Here is a 22,048-nt window from a genome sequence, read left to right on the forward strand (position 1 = left end):
TGTTATTTTTGAATAACTACTGTATGCCAAAGGAGGCCTGGTGGCACCACGGTCAAGCACTCAGCCGCCAACTAACAGGTTGTTGGTTCAAACCCACCCAGCTACCCTGTAGGAGAAAGACTGGTAATCTGCTTCTGAAGAGTCACAGCCAAGAAAGCCCTGCGGGCTGCTTCTGCTCTCATTTCCCTAGGGCCCCTGTGACACGGAGGTGGCTCCCTCCACGGCACCTAGCAGGAAGAGCAACTACATACAAAGAACTACGAATGGCTCGCACACACCACCGTGCCCTTCGTAATTATTCCAGTAGGTAGGGAAGGTGGATGATACCTTTTCCATTTTACAGAAGAAGGCACTGAGGTCGAACTTGTATTCTAAAGTGGCTTATCTAGCATTCAAGCACAGGGTGCTTTGCTTCTAAACAGTTTACATCTGTATGACATTTTAGTGTTTGTTATTGAGAGCTGTCTCAGAAGGTTATGAACACTAATGAGACTTTATTTCTAAAACTATTTTTCATTAGATGTTCATCTACCAGGTGCTGAACACCCTTGGTGTTATATTTGACCTACTGATTCCAAAATTGGCACCCATTATTATCTATCCACTCGAATTTTAGAGATACCAAGCCATATGCCACTATACATTCTGCTGGCTCCTAAAATGTCCAATTATTGTAATGTAGCATTAGCTGGCCTAAGATAAAGAAGTGCATGCCAGTTTTTAAAATGTAGTTTGTGTTGCACTAAATATTTACATTCACATGGTGTCCTTTGATCCAAAGATATTGTTGACTGATGCAAATTACATGAACTTGGAATTTTCCCCAAGTATCACTTTACCTTTGTTAGGAATGAACCTTTATTTGCAAACAGTTCCAGTTTGTTATCTTAAAAAGGAGCCAGAAATAAGAGTTACTGTCAATAACTAAGGAGTCTTGATGGTGTAGTGGCTGAGCGTTTGACTGCTACCCCCAAGGCCAGCCATGCAGGCCCACCAGCTGCTGTGCATGAGAAAGAAGAGACTTTTCTGCTGCATACAGAGTTACAGACTCAGAAAGCCACTGGAAAAGTTCCTCTCTGCCCTGTAAGTTGTATTCAACTGACTGACAGTGAGTTTGGTCCACCAAATAGAAAGTCAAATGTTCTGAGATCCAAAAGGGGCCTGTCAGAGTTCAAACTCCTTTATTAAAATTAAAATGTTACAGTCATGTTATGAGCTGGCACAACTTTTCAATCTGTGCACAGAGACTCTTAAAAGAAAAGTTAGAATTTTTCTTTTTAAAAAAACTTGGAGCTAACTTTACCTCTGAAACATTTAAAACAAATAATCCATTGATTCCTATTTATTAAAGTGTGTTCTGAAATGTTTATTGCATAATTAAAAGAAGAAAATTTTGATCTTCAAGATATGAAAATGGCTGTGAAGGTTTATATTTTCAGCATTTAAGTTGCCCTCAGACCTCCCATATATGTGCCTTTCCATTTTTTTTTATTTGTCACTCTTCTTAAGCTATGTTATGGGTTTTCAGTATCCAACCTGTGGTCTGTTTATATTGAACAACTTACCATATCAAAAAAGAAAAACCCACTTCCATCTAATTGAGCCTAACTCACAGTGACTGCATAGGACAGAAAAGAACTGTCCCTTTTAGTTCCCAAACCTTTAGATCTTTCAAAGGCTGCAGGGTGACTGATGAGTTCAAATCACGGATTTATGATTGTCAACTCAATGCTTAGCCAACTACCCCGTGGGTCCGCGGATAGCTTCCCTTGGAAATCCAGTAATACCTAATTCTTTTTCAAATATTTCTTTTTGTTTTATCCTGTAATTTGTAGGTTTGAATTTTTCTCATACTTAAAATTAGGATGATAAATTAATAAATTAGTGTAACAGTTGCTCAACACAGTGGAACACCAGTTCTATGAAACTAGAGCTGATGTGGTCTATTCAAGGTAATTTTAAAAATCTGCACCCCATATAACCCCAGGAACAAGCGTAACAACCAAGACACCAAGAAAAATATCGGTTGTTGTTTGACTGTGTTATAAGTGTCTGTGATGCTCTTTTCTTTGAATTAGCTATAGATGATGCTGTTATTTTTAAAGCAATGTAAATTCCTCTGGAAAACCCTAGGAGTCCTGGGGATGCAGTGTGTAAGTGCTCAGGCTGCTCCTGGAAGAGAGATGTGACAGTCCACATCCCCGAAGGCTTACAGCCTTGGAAACCCTGAGGCAATGATCCTCTGTCCTCTATGAGACAGAATTGACTCAACAGCAAAGGGTTAGAAAAATCATCATCTTTCCCAAGAAGGTGTGCATTGAAGCATGCCATATGGTTGTCTTTATGATAGTACCAGTGTTATGTATAGAATTAAATGGCTAAATTTCACTGTCTTTATCTCTTACAGGAACATCCCTCTCTAGGCCAACTTTCAGAAAAATTAATAGACAACAATATCAATGTCATTTTTGCAGTTCAAGGGAGCCAGTTTCATTGGTATAAGGTATGTTCATGTCCAAAGCAAATGATTAAAACTGTGTTCATTGATCATTAAAATTAAGACACTTCTTTGAAACACAGATAAGAGTTCTAGCATTATTATACATTGTGTAGTCTAAGTTTAATACTACATTGACTGATGTATATCATGAGTCTTAAATTGGCATTAAAGAAAAGGGTCCATCGATGTTTCCAGCACCTTGAACCAGGTGTGTGCACTAAAAGCTATTGGAGAATTAGATTCATTACCCAGGGCACAGCCTTGTACTCCAGGTAATACTGATAAAAGACAAGACTTTTTAATCAGATGAAAACTAGCCCATCTCCACCCCTACACTTTTTATAGCCAGCCTCTTGTCTATATACTGGTTCTTGGGCATATCTTTATAAGCTGGTTATGGTTAGGGAATATCATCTTAATTTTCAGTAACAGCAACATACTTAGGTTTGCTGTAGGTCACACTGTAAAAACAAGAGACATGGAAGCAATGACTGTGCCATTCAAAACCTTTATATGAGTATAATCTCTCTTGTTTGCTGAATCCTTTGGGCCAGGTGACCCTACAAGCTGACTAGACTTCCAGCCCTACACTATTCTGAAGGCCCAATGGACACCAGAAAAACTCTGCTATAGATTTCTTCTTAGAGACTTTATGTCTCTTCATGGACTGTCTGTCTCTTGTCTTCACGCTTTCAAGGCCTTCCAAGACCCTAATCTTCATTGTGCATCTCTAGTCACTAATTCTTCTTGTGCTCTTTTGGGGTCTTTGCCTTTTCTTTGTTCATTCAAAATGTAAATCTCCCTCAGTGCAAAATTCCCAGACTCTTTTACTTCATTCTTCAAAGTAAGAGCCAACAGACGCAGGAAACTTGACAAGTTCTGATGCAATTCCTGTATCTGCCCGGGAAGTCACTCATTTCCCTGCCCAGAGATTTTATTATCAGGTACCTTTTAGAGGGTAACAGCTTATTAACAATTATCCCAAATCTGTCCTCCAGTTTGTTGCTCAAAACCCCACTGCCATTGGATCAATTATGACTCAAATTGACCCCATATAATGTTTCCTAGGTTATAAATCAGAGGGAGAATGACCCCGTTTTCTACTCCCATAAAGAGTTGCAGTCTCAGAAATTCATGGAGGCAGTTCTACGCCATCCTATAGGATCTCTATGAGTTTGAATCAGCTCAGTGGCAGTGAGCTTGAAAGTTTCAGAAGCAGATTACCAACTCTCTCTTCTGAGATGACTCTGGGTGGACTTGGACCACCAGCCTATCAGTGAGCAGCTGAACACAATAAGCCATTGTGTCACTCAGGCTCCGGTTGACTCTTGATGATAGTAGTAGTTGCCATCAAGTTGATGCTCACAGAGACAGCGCAGGTGGACCTGCAATGTAGGATTTTCAAGGCCGAAAAATAGTTCTGTCTCCCAAGAAGATTCGTGTAACACTGATCTTTCCACTTGTAATCAGACATGTAACCATCTGCAGCTCTTTATTCATCCATAAGTCACAGCTCATAAGTCATCTCTGGCAAGGAAACCTCCCAGACAGCCTCTGTCAGTCCCTCAAATGCTTGTTAGATATTCCTTTCTTTAAGGTCTGTTGGTCGTTACTTTTTCTCATCAACATTGGTTCATGAAATTATTTCCATCCTTCAGGATGTAAACTATGGTATCTAGCAACTTAGTATCTACAAAGTGATAAGCAATAGGTTCTTAAGAGATGGTAAACAAACTTGTAAAAGTCTATGGAATAGACTAGATGTCAGTGGGTGGGTATAAGTGATATATTTTCCTCATTGCCCAAGAAATCACCTTGTTAGTGCTTAATAGGTCCCTGGGTGGTACAACTGATTTATATGCAGCTGCTAACCAAAAGGTCAGCAGTTTGAGCCCACCCAACAATTCCATGGAAAATAGGTCTGACAATCTGTTCCATAAGCATTCTAGTGAAGGGAATCCTATGAAGGTCTGTTCTACTTTGCAGCACACGAAGACAGCGTGAGTTGAAACCAGCTTGATGGCAACTGGTTGGTTGGTTGGTTGGTTGGTTGTTGGTTGCTTGCTTGCTTGCTTGGTTGAAGGGTAAAGTGAGTGAATAAATGGACTGCAAGATTTTTCATAATCTGATTTCCTGTGTTACTATGTATATTTTTTCTCTGTCAGTAAGGTGTTTTCTCAGTTCTTACTTCAGCTCAAGTAAACCTTTCTTCATCCTCATTTTCTCCCTGGGAACACCTAGAATTTTCACTGTAATTATTTAGTTCCATCCATCAAGACCACCTGTTTCATGAAACTTCCATGAGCTATTCTGACTTTTCTTCTTTTTTTCAGTCCCACATGTCCTAAAGGTCAGTCCATAGACAATGGTGTGGTGTCCATAATACACACACACACACACGCCTACTATATATATGTGTGTGTATATATATATATATATATATATATATATATATATATATGAATAAAACTGTTCTGTTATCAATGAAGTTTCAGGAAATTCCGCATTAAATGATGTTAAATTCTTCCTGAATTGCAGAGCATCTTAGAATCTTTGGTGTGCAAATACAAATTTTGAGTCTCTAAATGAAGGAAAACATACGCAGCAGTCCTCAAATTTATTTGCCTTCAGATGTTATTTTATGTTTAAAATCTCTTTGGTCTATTTTCCATGAATGAAAATTGGGAAAATGCTGGAGTTTTGGATCAGCATTTAATTAGTTCATATTTATATTCATGCATGTATACAGACAAACACTATGTTAGATATATGCTCTAGCTGTTCTAGGTTATTTCTATTTTTCTTATTTTAATTTCATAATATTTCATCTTCTGCTTAAATCTGTAAAATATTTTACATTTCCTGATTGATAAATCACGGGTATTCTTTTGTCATTATGAAAATGCGATCCATATGTTTTATAGGATCTTCTACCACTCTTGCCTGGCACCATTGCTGGTCAAATAGAATCAAATGCTGCAAACCTCAATTCTTTGGTGGTGGAAGCCTATAAGGTATGTATATGTTATATGCAGTGTGCTGTTGTTCTGTTTTTAAATAAACGTTTTACTCCAGTTTCCTGCATCAGAGGAAAAACTAGGGCTACATATCTTGGTAGGAGTGATGGACATGCCATCCCATTAGGAACCTGGGATGCAGAGCTTCACCCTGGCCCTGCCACTCACAGGGAGTCCTGGCCACACAGTGGCTAAGAGATGAGCTGCTACCTGAAAGGACAGCACTTTGAACCCACCGTTTGTGCTTTGGGAAAAGCCGTGGCGTCAGATTCCATGAAGATTGCAGCCTTGGAAACCCTAAGGTGCTGTTTGTTCTAGGGTCGCTCTCAGGTGCAATCAACTCCGCAGCAATGTGTTTACTTCTGAGTTGTGTTTTACCTTTTGTCCGTTCCCCCCATTTTTCCCCTACCACTCACGAACTGTGCTATTTTGGGCAAAGTCATTTCACCTTTCTCTGTTCAGTTGTATCATTGACAATAAGCTGCGTTTGAACCGGAAACTGCCTACACTACCTTCCCAATAAAACACTGAACGAACCACCCAGTTACAGCTGCAGAATGTACCTCTGAATTAAGATATTCCATATGCTCCCAAGTCATGAAGTAAGTAATCCACGTTGTTATTTAAAGAATCAACTAGTCAGATATGTGCAGTTATCTGAATTTTACAGATTACCGGGAAGATCCTGTTGGGTGCTCTGAGGTCAAATTCTTTATCTATTTTGATTTTTAAAATCCCCTGAATAAAATGAACTTCCAATGAGGTGAATCGCATTCAGTTGCCACCCTATATAGGATTTCACAAACGAAAATTCTTCATGAGAGCAGTCAGCCTCAGCTTTCTCCCACCAAGAACCTGGTAGGTTGGAATCACCAACTCTGTGCTTAATAAGCCAATGTCTAACCCACTCAGGCGAGCTTCAGTAGACACACTATTTTATTGAATTGGCAGCCATATGCTGTCACTAATCTGATAAGTAGGGCATATGGAAATGCAAAGAATTTAAAGAGATGGCTGCTACATCAACCTGAATCAAAGTTGGGATATAATATCTGTTAAGAGGTTATATAATAATGGCTCATCATATTACCTCTACCCAGAACCAATCCCTTTCTCACCCGTGAGCTCACTGAATCCTCACAACCAACTTAGAAGTCAGATGTACTCCCATTTACAGAAATTAAAGTTAAGAGAAATTGAGTACTTTAACTTTATAGAGGTAGGGCTGGAACCCGTATGACTGGACTGCAGATGGCCAGGGTTTTCTCTTTTGTAGTACCATCTTGTTGGTTTGATTCCAAACATGGTGCCAACAATATGGGCTTCGATTCTATCCCAGAAACATGAGCCACTGGTAGGCTCACGAGCAGCCCTGGTGGCTTAGAAGGGCTGCATGGAGCTGCTAACCACAAGGTCAGCCATTCAAACTTTCAATTAATCCCCCAGCTATGGCTAGAGACAGTACCTCTTAACTAAGACATTTGTACACTCTGCAGGAGAAGGATGAGACTGTTGGCGCTTACAGATTGGGGCTGCTATGAGTCAGATTGAACTCAACAGCAGTGGGTTTGGTAAAGTCTCACTTCTCCAAACTCTCTGCTTCTCTTCCCAGTACAGTGATGCTGTTTAATAGCATCAGTAGTTCCGCGGACTTCCTCTCCTTTAATTTAACTCAAGTCATATCTTCCCTGAATGTGGTACCAAAGAGAAAGGAAGGAAGTAGAGAACTTGTTTAAATTTTTCATTTTAAAGGAAAAGAAATCTTTCTAGATTTCTCTATGTCAGAAGAGGGGGTTTTCTGTGTCCAACCACTACATTGGTTGAAATAAAGAGGAGCATCTTGAAGTCACATTTCTTCCTCGCCGTTACAAAAGAGCATTAGGACTATCTTCTTATCTTAAAAAATCATTTTTGTACAAATAATTGGCACCAGTAGTTTGTTAACCAAGATAATCACAATTGTGAACGAGCGTAATGTTTAAAGTAAATGTTTAAAGTATGAACCCATTCGTGACCCCAGGCAAGAGAGATAAATCGACACACTTTTACCTATGTGTCAGACTACACCAAAACAACACATGTGACTTCATGCGCTTTATTTGTCTGGAGTATATGCATCGGTAATGCCTTGGCCCAGCATAGTTCTTGCTAAACTTAAGTAATAGAAAAACACCAGCAGGTTCAACAACAAAAATTCTCTGGTAACTAGTTTCTTTCGGTAGAGATTCTGTTACTTGTTTTTGGTTGTTGTTGTTTTTTTGTCTATATTTTCAAAATTGTTCTGAAAGTTTCCATTTGTCTTCCCAGTCCAACAAAACACTTCATAATCATTAAAGAATTCTACATCAGAAAAATACATTTCTGTTCCTGTGCCTGTTAAATATTGTAAAAGGAGCTTAAACTGGATCTTGAACTTAATTTCTAAATCCTCAAACTGGGCCACATTTTTAGAGATTTGTCTTCGCACCCTACTTGAAAACACAGTTGCTAACCACCTTGAAAGGGTCCCTGGTTGCTGCATCGTGGTTACATGTTGGGCTGAGATCTGCAGGGTCAGTAGTTGGAAACCCTCAGCTGCTCTGAGGGAGAAAGATGAGGCTTTCTCCTTCCAAAGCAAGCGACAGTCTCAGAAACCCACAGGGGCAGTTCTGTCCTGTCCCATAGGGTCACTGTGAGTCAGCATCGACTTCATGGCCGTGAGTCTGATTTGGGGAATCATCAGCTTAAAGACTTAAGAACAGCCGAATTTCATAAGGGCAAACAGAATGTTCATTGTATGAAATCTTTCCTTCTGACGTGCCATACTACTACTGCTGCTACTACTATAACCTGCAGATTCCAACCCCTGCAAACTCCATGAGTGTCAGGATAGAACTCTGCTCCATAAGCATTCCAGTAGCAGATTTTTCAAAAGCAGATCTTCCAAGGTGCCTCTGGGTGGACTAGAACCTCAGACTTTCAGTTAGCAGCCAAGCTCATTAGCCATTTACCCAAACCTGAGACTACTCCAACTGCCATTCCATTACCAACATGGCAGTGTTGTATACAATTGGACATTTCTATTGGTTTAGAGAACTGATTCTATTAACTGATTCAGGTATACTTAGTTTTCTGCAAGATTTTTTAAAAGCATAAAAACTATGGTTGTCATTGTCCCAAATGATCTCAATATAACTCAGGAATATAAGGGAAATATAAGGTGTACTTTCATAATTATAGTTTTGTTTATAAGATGTATTTTCATAATTCTGTTATTATTTAATAATCTATAAGCACGTGTCTCTTTGTGAATTATGTTTTTGAAGAAGAAAACTTACTCGAGGAACTAGAATCCATCAGGAATTACCTTTTCTTCGTATCCTGCTCCTCACTTCCTTTCCTTAGGTGTATTCTGACTACTTTGTTTCTAACTGAAGGACCGTTGCATGTGGTAGACTCTTAGAGGACAACACACACACAGGTCTGCAGAATGCATCAATGTAGTTCATTCACTTGGAACTCTAGACCCCATGCAAGAGAGATAAATTATAGAATATTTAGTGTGTGCCCAATAATTCATGGGCATTTTAGCTATTTAGTAAGTGGATACTCACACTTTTGGATTCATAAATGAGTTAATTCCTGCCCAGTGAGAAGTACTGTTGGGTATTAAGTATAGAGAAATATTTTTTGAACAATCCTCAAAGATTTAGAAAATATCCTAGACCATTCTTAGAGTAATTTTATAGGACCGTATATGACAGTGAATTCTTGTACCTTGGCTTTCCGAAAGCTTACCTTACAATTCTGAATCCATCTGCCCTTAGAGTTTTTATGATAACCTGTGAGGCTTTCTATTGTCATAAAGAGTTACAGTCTTGGAACCCACAAGGGCATTTCTACCCTGTCCTGTACGATGGCTATGAGTTGGCATTGTCTCGATGCAGTGAGTTTGTTTTTTAGTACCACTTCCCTTGGGTCATACCATGATGGCTTGTGTGAAGGCTGTGCGGCTGGACGCTATGCCACTGGCACTTCCGATACCCACAGGATCATTCATGGTGGGAAAGTTTCTATGGAACTTCGACTAAAACATACTAGGGAGAAAGACTAAATATTCACAAAATTATAAAAAGTTCTAAAAACGAGCAAATGTAAAACTCATGGATCCTAATAGAATATTTCCTATTAGAGTGCTGGAATATTAGCCTCCGAGGTTGAAAGGCACTGCAGAGTGGCCACAGTTATGAATTCACCCTCACCACGGTTCTGAAGACGGTGCGGAGCTAGGAATCCCTGTGCTGTGCTGGCAGAGGGTCACCCCGAGTGGAAGCCAATGCCAAGAAAAATAACAAAAAGTGTTTGGAACTGACGTGTTTCTGTGGCTGTTAAAAAGTTAGAGGCATATGCCATCGATTTCTGCTTTTTAGTGTATATGTGTTATCATATATGCCACAAAGCTTAAGGATTACTGAGGTTTAAAATGATTCCTTTCATAACACTGGACAAATGAAAAATACTTTTGGAGTTGCTGAAGTCCATAGTCATGGAAATATGTGCAAAGATAGAACAAAAGTGAAGAGAATCGACACTTCAGCATTTCTTATATATTTGAAATGTAACTGGTGATATTTTTTTATTTACCCTTTTTTGGTAGAAAACTTACAAGTAGCATTAGTTATACACATGATGTTGTTTTGTTGTTTACATTTGAAACCACCTTAGTATGTGATTTTTAAAATTGATGTTTTTGCAGAAACTCATTTCAGAAGTAAAAGTTCAGCTGGAAAACCAGGTCCGAGGCGTCTCTTTCAACATTACTGCCATCTGTCCAGATGGGTCAAGAAAGCCAGGAGTGGACGGTTGCAAAAATGTGACAAACAGTGACGAAGTAGGTTGTGTGCTTTTTTCCATATTTTCAGATTAAGTTGTCTGACGTCAAACCAATCTGGAAAACACTGCTCACCACTGGCTTTCCAAGCATCTTATTTAGACTTCAAAATACGTTTCTTTGTCTCTTCTGAAAATTCCTCCTTGTTTTTAATGCTATGGACTCTGTTCTCAGCTCTCTCTCATTAAAATAACTAGTGCGATGCATATTCTAGCACATCACTTATTTAATAATGGTTTCTTTAAACGTGGGTGCACTGGTGGTTTAAAGGTAGATTCTTGCCCTCCATGCGGAAGACCCAAGTTTGACTCCTGGATGGTGCTCCTTTTCAGGAGCCACGAATTGTCTATCATTGGAGGCTGGGTATTGCTATGATGCGGAACAGGTTTCAGCAGAGATTCTAGACTAAGACGAGCCAGGAAGAAAGGTCAGGCAATGTACTTCTGAAAACTAGCCCATAACAAGACTATGATCACCAAGGCCAGAGCTCATTGGGAGCTGGATTGACATATGAGTCTGATACCAACTGGAGAACAGCTAATGGACACATGGATGTCACAGCTCAGCTTCAGAAACCACGCACCCTCAACAAACCAGTCTTAGATAATGATGATAGCTGTTGGTTTCACGTCCGAAAATGCTTAACATGACCAGAACATTTTAAATAATCGCCCTGAAAATAAGGGGGAGTGGGAATAAGGGAGTAGTTGATGTAGGTGAAAAATTCCAGTCTTCATTTTGTGTTGGTCCCCATACACTCATCATGGCCTAGCAAAATGTAACAAAATGTTTTAAATACAAGAAAAAAGGTAGTGGCATCGTTGAATTTTAAAGGGAGGTGATTAAAAAGAGAACCCCAGGTTATAGAAATTTCAGGAAAATAGAACTAGAGAAGACATTCTCTCAGAATGAATAAACACCCAGCAGGGTGCTTTTAAAGTGATTCTTACTGGCAAAGTGAGTTTTGAGAGTCATTTACAACTTGGGCATCACTGCCTTATTGTTGTTGTTTTTTATCATTTGATTGGGAGCTCTTGCAGATATTATAACAATTTGTAATTCAATGAGATCAAGCATCGTTGTACAATTGCTGCCACCATTTTCAAATGTTTTCAAAACATTCTCTTCTTGAATTCTTTGATATCAGCTCTCCTTTATCCCTTCCCTCCTCACCCCACCCCAGGAACCCATATACATATGTATGTATGTATGTATGTATTATGTATACACACACACACACACACACAAATTGCCATAACTTACATCATCCAATGTATCCGTTCACCTACAATTCTGTTATTTTTTTCCCCTCAGTTCCTTTGCCCCCCTTCCTCCCAGTTCCCTTCCTGTACCCTCAGGAAATCCTTATTCCATTACTATTTCTGAATGATCTATCTTCAGAACTATCTTAATTATACAAATAAAAATACACAGGTCTCATAAGATTGATGAGGTAAAACTAAGACCATAATAGTAAGGAGGGGAAATATTAAAGAACTAGAGTATAGTTATGTGTTTCATCAGTATTATGCCACCCTCGGGATATATCATCCCTCCCATGTGGCCCTTCTATGAGGGACTTTTCAATTATCTTACCGGTGGATTTTGGGTCTCCGCTCTGTCTATACCACTTCACGTCAATTTGATTGTTTGTTTTTGTGCTTCTGATACCTATTCTCGTCAGCCCCTCATGAGCACACAGGTAGGTTTTAAAGTGAAAAATTGAGGGTAGAAGATTTCCAGCTCTTTTCATCCACCCCTGAAGTTACATGGTATTCTTACTATTTTTTTCTATGCTTTTCTATAAAGGGAAAAAAAAACATTGTTGAAAGATTCTAAATCTGAGCTATAAGAAAGTCCCTCTGTCTCTTTCATTAGAATGCATGTTTTCCCCCTTAGGAAATTGAGACTGGTGAGTAATGTACCTCTTCTTTAGCTAGTACCATGGTTAAGCTCTAGGCTCCCAACCCAAAGATTGGCAGTTCTAACCCACCATCCACTTGGCAGGAGAAGGATGTAACAGTCTATTTTCATTAAAAAATATACATATCCTTGAAAACCTTATAGCAGCGCTTCTCAACCTGCGGGTTGCGACCCCTTTGGGAGTCAAACAACCCTTTCAGAGGGGTTGCCTAGTCTTAGAAAACACATAAATATTTCACAATATATAATCACATATAGTTTTGTGATTAATCATTTTGCTTTATTATGTTTAATTATGCTCAATTTGTCACAATGAAAATACATCCGGCATATCAGATATTTACATGATGATTCATAACTAGCAACATGACAGTGATGAAGTAGCTGGGAAAATAATGTTATGGGTGGGGGGCCACCACATGAGGAGCTGTATGACAGGGTCGTGAATCAGGAAGGTTGAGAACCACTAAGATGGTTCTGCTCTGTCCTATTAGACCATTATTAGTGAAAAGCAACCCAAGAAGAGGGGGTTTGGCTTTTTATAAACACACACACACACACACATCTGTTCTTCATGCTGTGTGTTTTAAAAAATTATTATAAGTAGCTAATTAAATAAACTTATCTATAATCACTTGTTGGATTTCTTCCAAAAGACATCATATATCAAAATACACTTTGATTACCATTAAATATAGAGAAAACTTTGTACGAGGTGGAAGTGAGCTAAAAGTCTCTTTCGAAGATTTATTCTCTTACAAGTAATTATTCTTTTCAAAATTGCATTTGAGCAGATTTATTTTCCTTCATTCTTATACTTTTTTACTTTTGGGGGGTCTACATTCCTTTCCCCCCGCCCCCAACCTTCAACCATAAACAGTCTAACTCTAGGGAATAGACATATGGGCTTTTATGTATATAAACACAAGTTTTACTCTACTTTTAATATTGACCGTGACCACACTGTCCTACACATCTGTTAATTCTTAACATTCTTAAAACCAAAAGAATTTAGAGTACAATGGCATCTGTATTGGTTTTAATATTATGAGATTATTTCTAATTCTTAATGGACATATATAAAATTTATATAACCAAATGTAGAATTTTATATCATAGTATGCATGTTAAGAAACATGAGTTCCTAAAAGGATAAACCTATCTGTATTGGAAGAATTAAAGCCAGAATGCTCCTTAGAGACAATTTTTTTTTACATTATAAAACTTTTATTTATTAAAACCCTATATTGCAAGACTTCGTCTTACATACTTTGGACATGTTTTCAGAAGAGACCAGTCCGTGGAGAAGGGCATCATGTTTGGTAAAGTGAAGAGACAACAAAAGAGAAGAAGGCTCTCAAAGAGATGGATTGACAGAGAGGCTGAATCACTGGGCTCAAGCTTAGGAATGGTTATGAGGCTGACACAGGACCATGCACTGCTTAGTTCTATTGTGCACAGGGTCACTGACTTGATGGTGCCTAACAGCCACCACCACGTGTGTGTATGTACGCACACATGCATGGATATGTGTGTGTGTAAACAGATGTAGCATGGGTGGTTAAATAAATCAATAAAACATTATTTGCCAAAGTCCCTGAAGACAGTAAGATTGGTTAACAAATACAGATCAACACTAAACCAATATTTTATTGCCAAACAACAGAAGTGGGGGGACTTTGACAGGAGAAAGAAACGACAAATACATGAAAAAAACTAGTTTTTGCCAGCCCAGCACTTTAGTTCTAGACTACCATCTCTCACTAAGACAAATGTCAGGCCCGTGGGGGTGAGGCTTTAGGTCTCAGAATGAGAGTCCCAATGCTTGCATCCTTTCTTAATATCAAAAGAGGCTACTGTCTTCTTCCATTGTCTCCTGTATAAAGCAAAAGGTGACCCTAAAACCCTACCCGAACCTCTAGAAAGCACAAACAAGATAAAAATTGTTCACTGGAAATCTCCTCTAGGGCTGTTAACTAATAGAGGAGCAGCCCTTTACTGCAGTTTATTTAGACTTATGTCTAGTAATACCTGTTCCATAATCTCAGAATAGTAGGACTGGATCCCCAACATTCTCTCTCACGTTTTCTAGGAAATCCAGTCAAGACATGAATTAATCATAAATGGTGGAGTAGGTGCTTCAAATAAACTTGCACCCCACCCCAAGTTCATTTAAAAGTACATTATAGACAATTACCAATCACTCCATCCTTTATCTCTCTAGAGCAGTGGTTCTCAACCTTCCTAAAGCCGCGACCCTTTAATACAGTTGCTCATATTGTGGTGACCCCCAACCATAAAATTATTTTCGTTGCTACTTCATAACAATAATTTTGCTACTGTTATGAATCAGGCAACCCCTATGAAAGGGTCCTTCAACCCCCAAAACGGTCACAACCCACAGGTTGAGAACCGCTGCTCTAGTTCATTCATGAGAAAATGAATGACATTAAAAGGGATATGCTTCTATGAAAGGAATTGCATTGCATATGTAATTTATAAATATTGGTAATTCCTCTAGGATGATATGTGGTCACTTTTAAATATTAACAAATGTATTATTGGAAAGGTGATATAGTGGTACTCATTGGGCTATTAACCTCAAGGTCAGCTGTTCAAAACTGCCAGCAGCTCCTAGGGAAAAAGATGAGGCTTTGTACTCCCATAAAGAGTTGGAGCCTGGGAACCCCACAGAGACTGTTCTCCCCTGTTGCTGGGGTCACTTTGACTTGGGATTGATTCAATAGAAATGAGTTCGGATTTGTTTTGTTTTCTTGGCCAGAGGGTGGGGAGTGGGAGTGGTGGGGTGAGCTCTTATTGGAGATTTAAAAACTCATCAAGGCATATAAAATACATTCCCTTTCTCTCTTTAAACTTAGGTTCTTTTCAGTGTAACGGTCACAATGGAAAAATGTGATGTCACCGGAGGAAAAAGCTATGCAATTATCAAGCCTATCGGTTTCAATGAAACCACTACAGTTCATATCCATAGAAACTGCAGCTGTCGGTGTGCTGACAGCAGAGACCCTGGAGGAACGTGTGTAGATGAAACTCTTTTGGACGCTGCTAACTGTTTCCAGTGTGAGGACAGTGCATGCCATTCAGACGGAGATCCGTCTTCTTCTGAGAGCTGCAAGGCACACAAGGAGCAACCTGTCTGCAGCGGTCGAGGCGTTTGTATTTGTGGAAGGTGTTTCTGTCACGAAACCAAGCTGGGAAAAGTATATGGGAAGTACTGCGAAAAGGATGACTTTTCTTGCCCGTATCACCAAGGACATCTATGTGCTGGTGAGTGAACATCTGTGCAGGCAGTGGTTTGGGGTTTTTCCCACTGTGCTCTCTTAGTTGTGAAATTGTAAAAAAAAATAGCACATTTGCAATTTCCACATTTTATACATGCCGTTTTATCCCTAACAATTATATTAGCATCTGTGCTAACTATCTTTAAATCACAGCTGTACCGTTACCAACTCTGAATCTAAATTCATTACTCAGGATTTTATAGTCCATGAAGTAAGACTTTAAATAAGAGCATGGCAAATGAGCTGTAGCACTTCGTCCTACTTGTAGCTTAATTTCTTATAGGAAACATGGACACAATAAAGAACAACAAAAATAAATACTTGTTCTGCGTGTGCATTCTTTGACTTTGGAAAGATAGCTCCTGGAAAAGGAAATTACTGATCCTGACAATAGGTTTTGGTTTTTTTATTAATCAATGTCTTTTTCTAGAAGGATCTGGTTCATTATGATAAGCGCTCTTTTCCTTCTGTTACTCAAGGTTTGTATTTCTTTCAGGATGATGGAAAATGAGTTACTGAAAAAATTCTTTTCATTCATTGGAACATAAGGTTTAATGCCTTATTTTATATGGTATTGTAAGTTTGTAGTGATTCCAACCTTTCCAGTTCAGTTTTGAAACACTGCCAGCAACAGAATTGCCAAAAGAGAGTATTCTTCAAGTGCATACTAGTTTATTAAATAATCTGGGAGATCAGTGCCTGAGGCCACACACCGCCTAAGTGAAAAATGAAATAAAATAAAGTATGCTTGCTTCTCGGTCAATTAGGCTTACTGCCACCTAGAGGTTAGATTCCAGAAAAACTGCAACATTTGAAAATTAATACAAAATATTATTTTTAATGAATTAAATGAACTTGAGCCCTGGTGATGCAGAGAGTTAAGCACTGGGCTGCTAGCTGCAAAATTGACCTTGGGAACCCACCAGCATCTCTAGGGAAGAGAGATGAGCTGTCTGTTTCCATAAAGACATGTACAGTCTTTGAGCCCCCCACCCTGCTGTCCTGTCTGCTCCCTGAGTCAGAATCTGCTCCACAGCAGTGGGTGAGAATGGGATCTCGTAGTCCCCACGATTCTGGAATGACATTTCTGTTGGCAATGTGTTATTGTGAAAATGGCTTTGCAGTATTTTTACATACCCTCATCAATATTGATCTGAACAGTAGGGTGGAAATAGTTGTATTTATATGATCATGTCGTAATTGTGCATTGGACTTCCATCTGCAAGATGCACAGTTTGAAACCACCAGCTGACTCTGCTGGAGAAAGGTGGACTTTGCTGCTCCTGGAAAAGTTAGCGTCCCTGCCCTGCAGGGCTGCTCTGAATGACATTGGCCAGATGGCAATACGGTGTGTGTTTGTTGTTTGCTTTTAATGAAAAGTGGCAAACTTCTAAGGACAAATGGTGTATCTTAGGTAAACTTAACAATCGGCCCTATATCATACATACCTGAGTGTATGGCAAGTTGTCTTCTTATTCTACTTTATATCATTATATATAATACATTATGTAAAATATATTTTTTAAATACAGAGAATAATATTATCCAAAACATTTATTCAGCTGTATCTGATATCATCAATTGATTGGACAAGTAATCTTACAACAAATTAGTAATTGTTTGCTATTTTTTAGAGTTATTGTTCAGTGAAATTTGAAATACACCAAGAATCCCACTGTTTATAGTGAAATATCTTCCAAATCAAGGTGCTGGCCCTTCCATGTGACTGCAGAACTACTGACCCTCAGGCGCTGAGACTCTGCTTTGAGCCTTTTCTGACTAAGTGACAAACTGTAATAGTGACCCACATTTTTCTTCACTGATTTCCTTTGGAACTAAACGCACAGATTGGCAGGTCAGCTGGCTGGACTCAGGCGCACAGGGCCTGGCAGGCGTTTGTTAGGGCTGGGTCACACTGGCTTTACCCTTTAGTAAATGGAGCTGATCCAATGGCAGATTCCACAGAACACCCCCCCCCCTGTGAAGTGTGCAGCCTTGAAGGGAAAGCTGGAGAGACGGAGAGAAAGAAGGGGACAGAAAGGGGGGACATGGAGGAGGTGGGGAGACAGAGGGAAGCATGATGCTGGCCAAATAAACTTGGCAAACACTAAAGAATCCTGGAAAAGATTTCCCTTATGGAAGATTTATTTGTTTACAAAATTGCATGAGCATATTCAGTATTGGCCACTTCCTCGTCTGAAATCAATTCAATGATACTGTGAACCCAATTTAACCCGTATTTTCACAACTTGTTGCCCACATAAGCATCCCTCCCTCGGCCACCCTGATTCCTCTTTTCCATTTGGCTCCTAGTCACAGCTCGCTGCAAGAAACCTGGGGGTTGCGGGTTATGTGCAGAGCTGCTCACTGGAAGTTTAGCACTTGAACCTGACAGCCACTCTGAGGAGGAAGGATGAGGCTGTCTGCTCCCGTGAAGATATATAGCTTTGAAAACCCTATAGAGGGTCACTGGGAGTTGAAGTCAACACAGAAACAGTGGGCTAGCAGCTCTCTGCATACATTATCCGTGCTAACCTACTAACCTATTAACACGCACGACATCTGAAAAGACTTGGTCAACTTCACAAGGAAACTTTTCTTTAAACACGACACTCACAAAACTGGGTTGCCTGGTCCTTCAAAGTTATCCCAGGCCTTAACAATCACAAAAGACTTAAATTATGAAAAGAGTAAATCATGGAAGCCATTAATTGCAGTCCTTTATTCTCCTGATTTCAAGTGAGGCCATTAATTACTCCAGCCTTTGTAACTTCTTTATACATGTGCAGTTTAAATGTAAAACTGAGGGCAGAGTGGTGTCCAAGTAGTCAGGCAGCAATCACAGCAGGGTTCATACTTGTCAGCACAACATAACCACACCGGGAGATGATCTACGTTGGAACAGCTTTGACTGTAGCCGCTCCTGGAGACTGGCCGTAAGTAGAAAATCATTGGATTGTGAGCGTTTTCATGGCAACGAGGGGGAATGCGTGCTGGGAAGCACTTCACAATGTCAGTGGGTGCCTATCACTTAGGTCCTGGCGTGTCTGTTGCAGGTCATGGAGAGTGTGAGGCTGGTAGGTGCCAGTGCGACAGTGGCTGGGAAGGAGACTGGTGCCAGTGCCCGTCACCATCAGTCCAACACTGTACCAACGCAAAGGGCCAAGTGTGCAGTGGGCGAGGCACCTGTGTGTGTGGCAGGTGCGAGTGCACGGATCCCATGAGCATCGGGCGTTTCTGTGAACACTGCCCCACCTGCAACACAGCCTGCGATGAAAACTGGTACGCTTCTTCTCTGCCATGCCTGTGTGAAGGGCACACCAGCATGGCTCTGATGGCCCCTTTGTGTTCTGCCTTTGAAACTATGGAAGTTGCTGGATGTGTGCCTCCAGATCATCATGCTAAGAAAGAACGGAATGGAGCTTTGGAGAATTAGGAGACAGGTTTTAACCCTGGGCCACTAGATGATGATGAGAGAATCAAAATGTTCGAAGCAGTCTCTGCCTTCAGTTTCTGGGAAACGCTCTTGACCATTAGGGACTGCCATCGTCCCAGCTGACGAGGAACGCATGCTGCGCTCCAGGCAGGCTGCAGCCATGGCTGTGCCTCAGTGCCCTCAGGGGAAAATTGAGGATGAAAATGCCTCCTTTCAGGTCTGCGAAATAACTAGATAACCCGTTTCATACTATTTTCATACATCATAATCATTCTGTGTTTTACTTTTTTACTGTAAAGAATGATGGCTTCCACTAAGCGCTCTAGGCACAAGCGATATATACATGAACGGCCCTATGTTAAATAATGACATTATCTGGTGCCAAAAATGGATTTCGTGCCAGTAACAGCCTGTAACCTGCTGAGATAAAGATCACCACTATAAGCATCATTGTCCCTTCATATTTGTGTGATTCAAGTTTTAAAATGCATCAGATTAGTAGTTTGAGTAATTTCCTTTTTTCTTTTTTAAAATTTATATATAAATTTCCCCTTCATCCCAGTTTATACCGTGTCTAGCTAGTGATTTTTCCCTTCTTTTCCCTCTCACCCATGTTCACCATCAAAAGGTGTTCCTTCTGTGTGAAAACCTTTCCTTGACTTTTATAAAATTGGTCTCATTTAATATTTATCCTTTTGTGATTAACTAGTTTCACTTAGCATAATGGTCTCCAGGTCCATCCATGTTTTGGAGTGGTTCACACATCCACCCATTAGTCTGTAATGTCACATAGTATCTCACTGTGTCTGTTCCATGGTGTATTTATCCACTCTTCAGTTAATGGACATTTAGGTTGTTCCCATCTTTTTTTCTAGTGTGCCTAGTGCTGTTTGAACATGGGTGTGCATCTGTCTATCTATTCATGGTGAGGCTCTTACTTCTCTAGGATATATACCTAATAGTAAGATTGCTGGATCATATGGTATTTAGATTTCCAACTTTTGAAGGAAACATTATACTGTTTTCCAAAGTGGCTTTACATTTTACAATCCCATTAGCAGTAGATTCAGGGTTCCAGACTATCCACACCCTCCCTCGCATTTATTTTATGTCTTTCTACACTTTTCTATTAATGCAGCGGGAGAGGATATCTCATTGTTTCGATTAGCACATCTCTAATGGATTATGATCATGAGCATTTCTTTATCTGTTTATTGACTTCTTAAATGTTTTCTTCAGTGAATAAAATATTTGTTCTTCTCCACTGCCCATTTTTAATTGGGTTTATTCTATTTTTTCTTGTTGAGATATTAAAATATTCTATAAATTTTACAGATTTGTCCAATAAGTTATTGGCATAAACATTTTTTTCCAGTCTCTGAGCTATATTTTCACTCTTTGGCGAAATCTTCAGGTGTCAAAGTGTCTTATTTTTAAGATATGCCCATCATTTAATTTGCTTTCTGTTGTTCAGTGGTGTAATTTGAGTTATGTTGAATAGTGTATTTATGACATGTATAGATAGGCCCCTTATATTTGTCCTTATTTTTTATCTTTGATGATCTTCATAGTTTAAGTTTTAAAATTAGGTCTTTGATCCATCTTGGGTTCATTTTTGTATATGATTTGAGATGTGAGTCTTGTTTCATTTTTCTGCAAATGAATATCCAATTTTTCCTGAGTCATTAAAAGAATTATATTTAGTAATATTTTTAATTACATTTAGAAATATATTTAATTCATTTTGAAGTATAGCGCTAAGACCTAATCATGAGGCTATTTCTAATCAACCTGTCCAAAGTTTGAATTGTCTATCACTGTTTGATTCTTACAGTAGTAGTATAATATTAATATTATAAAACACATATATAATTAACAAGTTAATTTATGGTAAGAGTATTTGATTCATTTCCTTGATATTTTCTTTTCAATACAGTGAAATCATTGTTTTGATTTTCAATAGTATCAAACTATGATATGCTGCTAAAATGTACCTTTGGGGTGGCATTAGATTTATGTAGAATTACAAATAAATTGCACAGCCTTCTTTTCTAAAGCAGTATTTGTTTATTTCTCTCAGACAAATACAAATTTTTCAATTAATAAGTGCTTTTTGCATTTCCGCCCCCCCAACCCCACCTATTCAGGAATTGTGTGCCGTGCCTTCACCCTCACAACCTCTCTCAAGCGCTGCTGGAGCAGTGCCAAGCCTCATGTGCTCGCGCAGAACAGCAGTCTACGGACCAAACATCAGGTAAACCAGAGCTTAATCATCCAAGCCCCGCGGAGTCAAAGTAGTAGATCCATTTACACAGAAGGGTGGCCCAAGGTTTCATAATCAATCATTCTGAGAGGTGGACTAGATGCCTCCATTTCTTATATCCCCCTAGAAATGGTACTCTGTGTATTCAAGCATGCTTTCCATAACTTGGCTGAGTTGTTAGGTCTGCCCTCTGAATTATGGACCTCAATCCCCATGTCTTGTACTTCCATGCCAGGGCATCCAATAGATGGCTGAGAGAGGCCTCAGTAAACCAAGAGTATGAATTCCCCAGGTCGAGCCATTTCATCATTACACACAAGTCAATAGAGCCATCATATACCTTCATCACCTACATGTGTTTCAAGATCTGACATTCCTGTGTAAAACCAGCACTTGCTGTCACACCTCAAGTGAAGGCAAAAGACTCTAAGTAACCCATTCTGCTATTGGAAAATTCTACTTTCCTATTTTGATATAAAGACACTTTAGGGATGAATGGTTATAAATAAGACACAGTTGAAAAGGTATGGAAATTTTAGTCTAAAAATGTTGGCTTAAATAATTTCCCTTAACGGATGAGCCCTATAGGACCAGTGGTGTGAGTGGCAAAACAGGGAGGGTAAAGGGAGAATGGGCAGGGAAGAGGGAACCAATTACATGGAACTGTGTGTGACCTCCTCCCTGGGGGACAGACAACCAAAAAGTGGATGAAGGGAGACGTCGGACAGGGCAAGATA

General features: G+C 39.5%; 1 protein-coding gene across 1 annotated transcript in view; it reads left to right on the forward strand.

Moving 5' to 3' along the window:
• Positions 1-22,048, forward strand: part of ITGB8 (integrin subunit beta 8) — a 95,889-nt gene that overhangs the window by 65,286 nt on the left and 8,555 nt on the right. The window contains exons 7-12 of the mRNA XM_004702710.2: positions 2,408-2,503; positions 5,425-5,514; positions 10,253-10,387; positions 15,190-15,598; positions 18,669-18,894; positions 21,196-21,302. Of these exons, the coding sequence (XP_004702767.1) occupies positions 2,408-2,503; positions 5,425-5,514; positions 10,253-10,387; positions 15,190-15,598; positions 18,669-18,894; positions 21,196-21,302 (1,063 nt within the window). The remainder of the gene's footprint in view (positions 1-2,407; positions 2,504-5,424; positions 5,515-10,252; positions 10,388-15,189; positions 15,599-18,668; positions 18,895-21,195; positions 21,303-22,048) is intronic.

This window comes from Echinops telfairi, unplaced genomic scaffold, assembly GCF_000313985.2.
Source record: "Echinops telfairi isolate 266 unplaced genomic scaffold, ASM31398v2 ScPeMD7_23;HRSCAF=83, whole genome shotgun sequence".
NCBI lineage: Eukaryota > Metazoa > Chordata > Mammalia > Afrosoricida > Tenrecidae > Echinops > Echinops telfairi.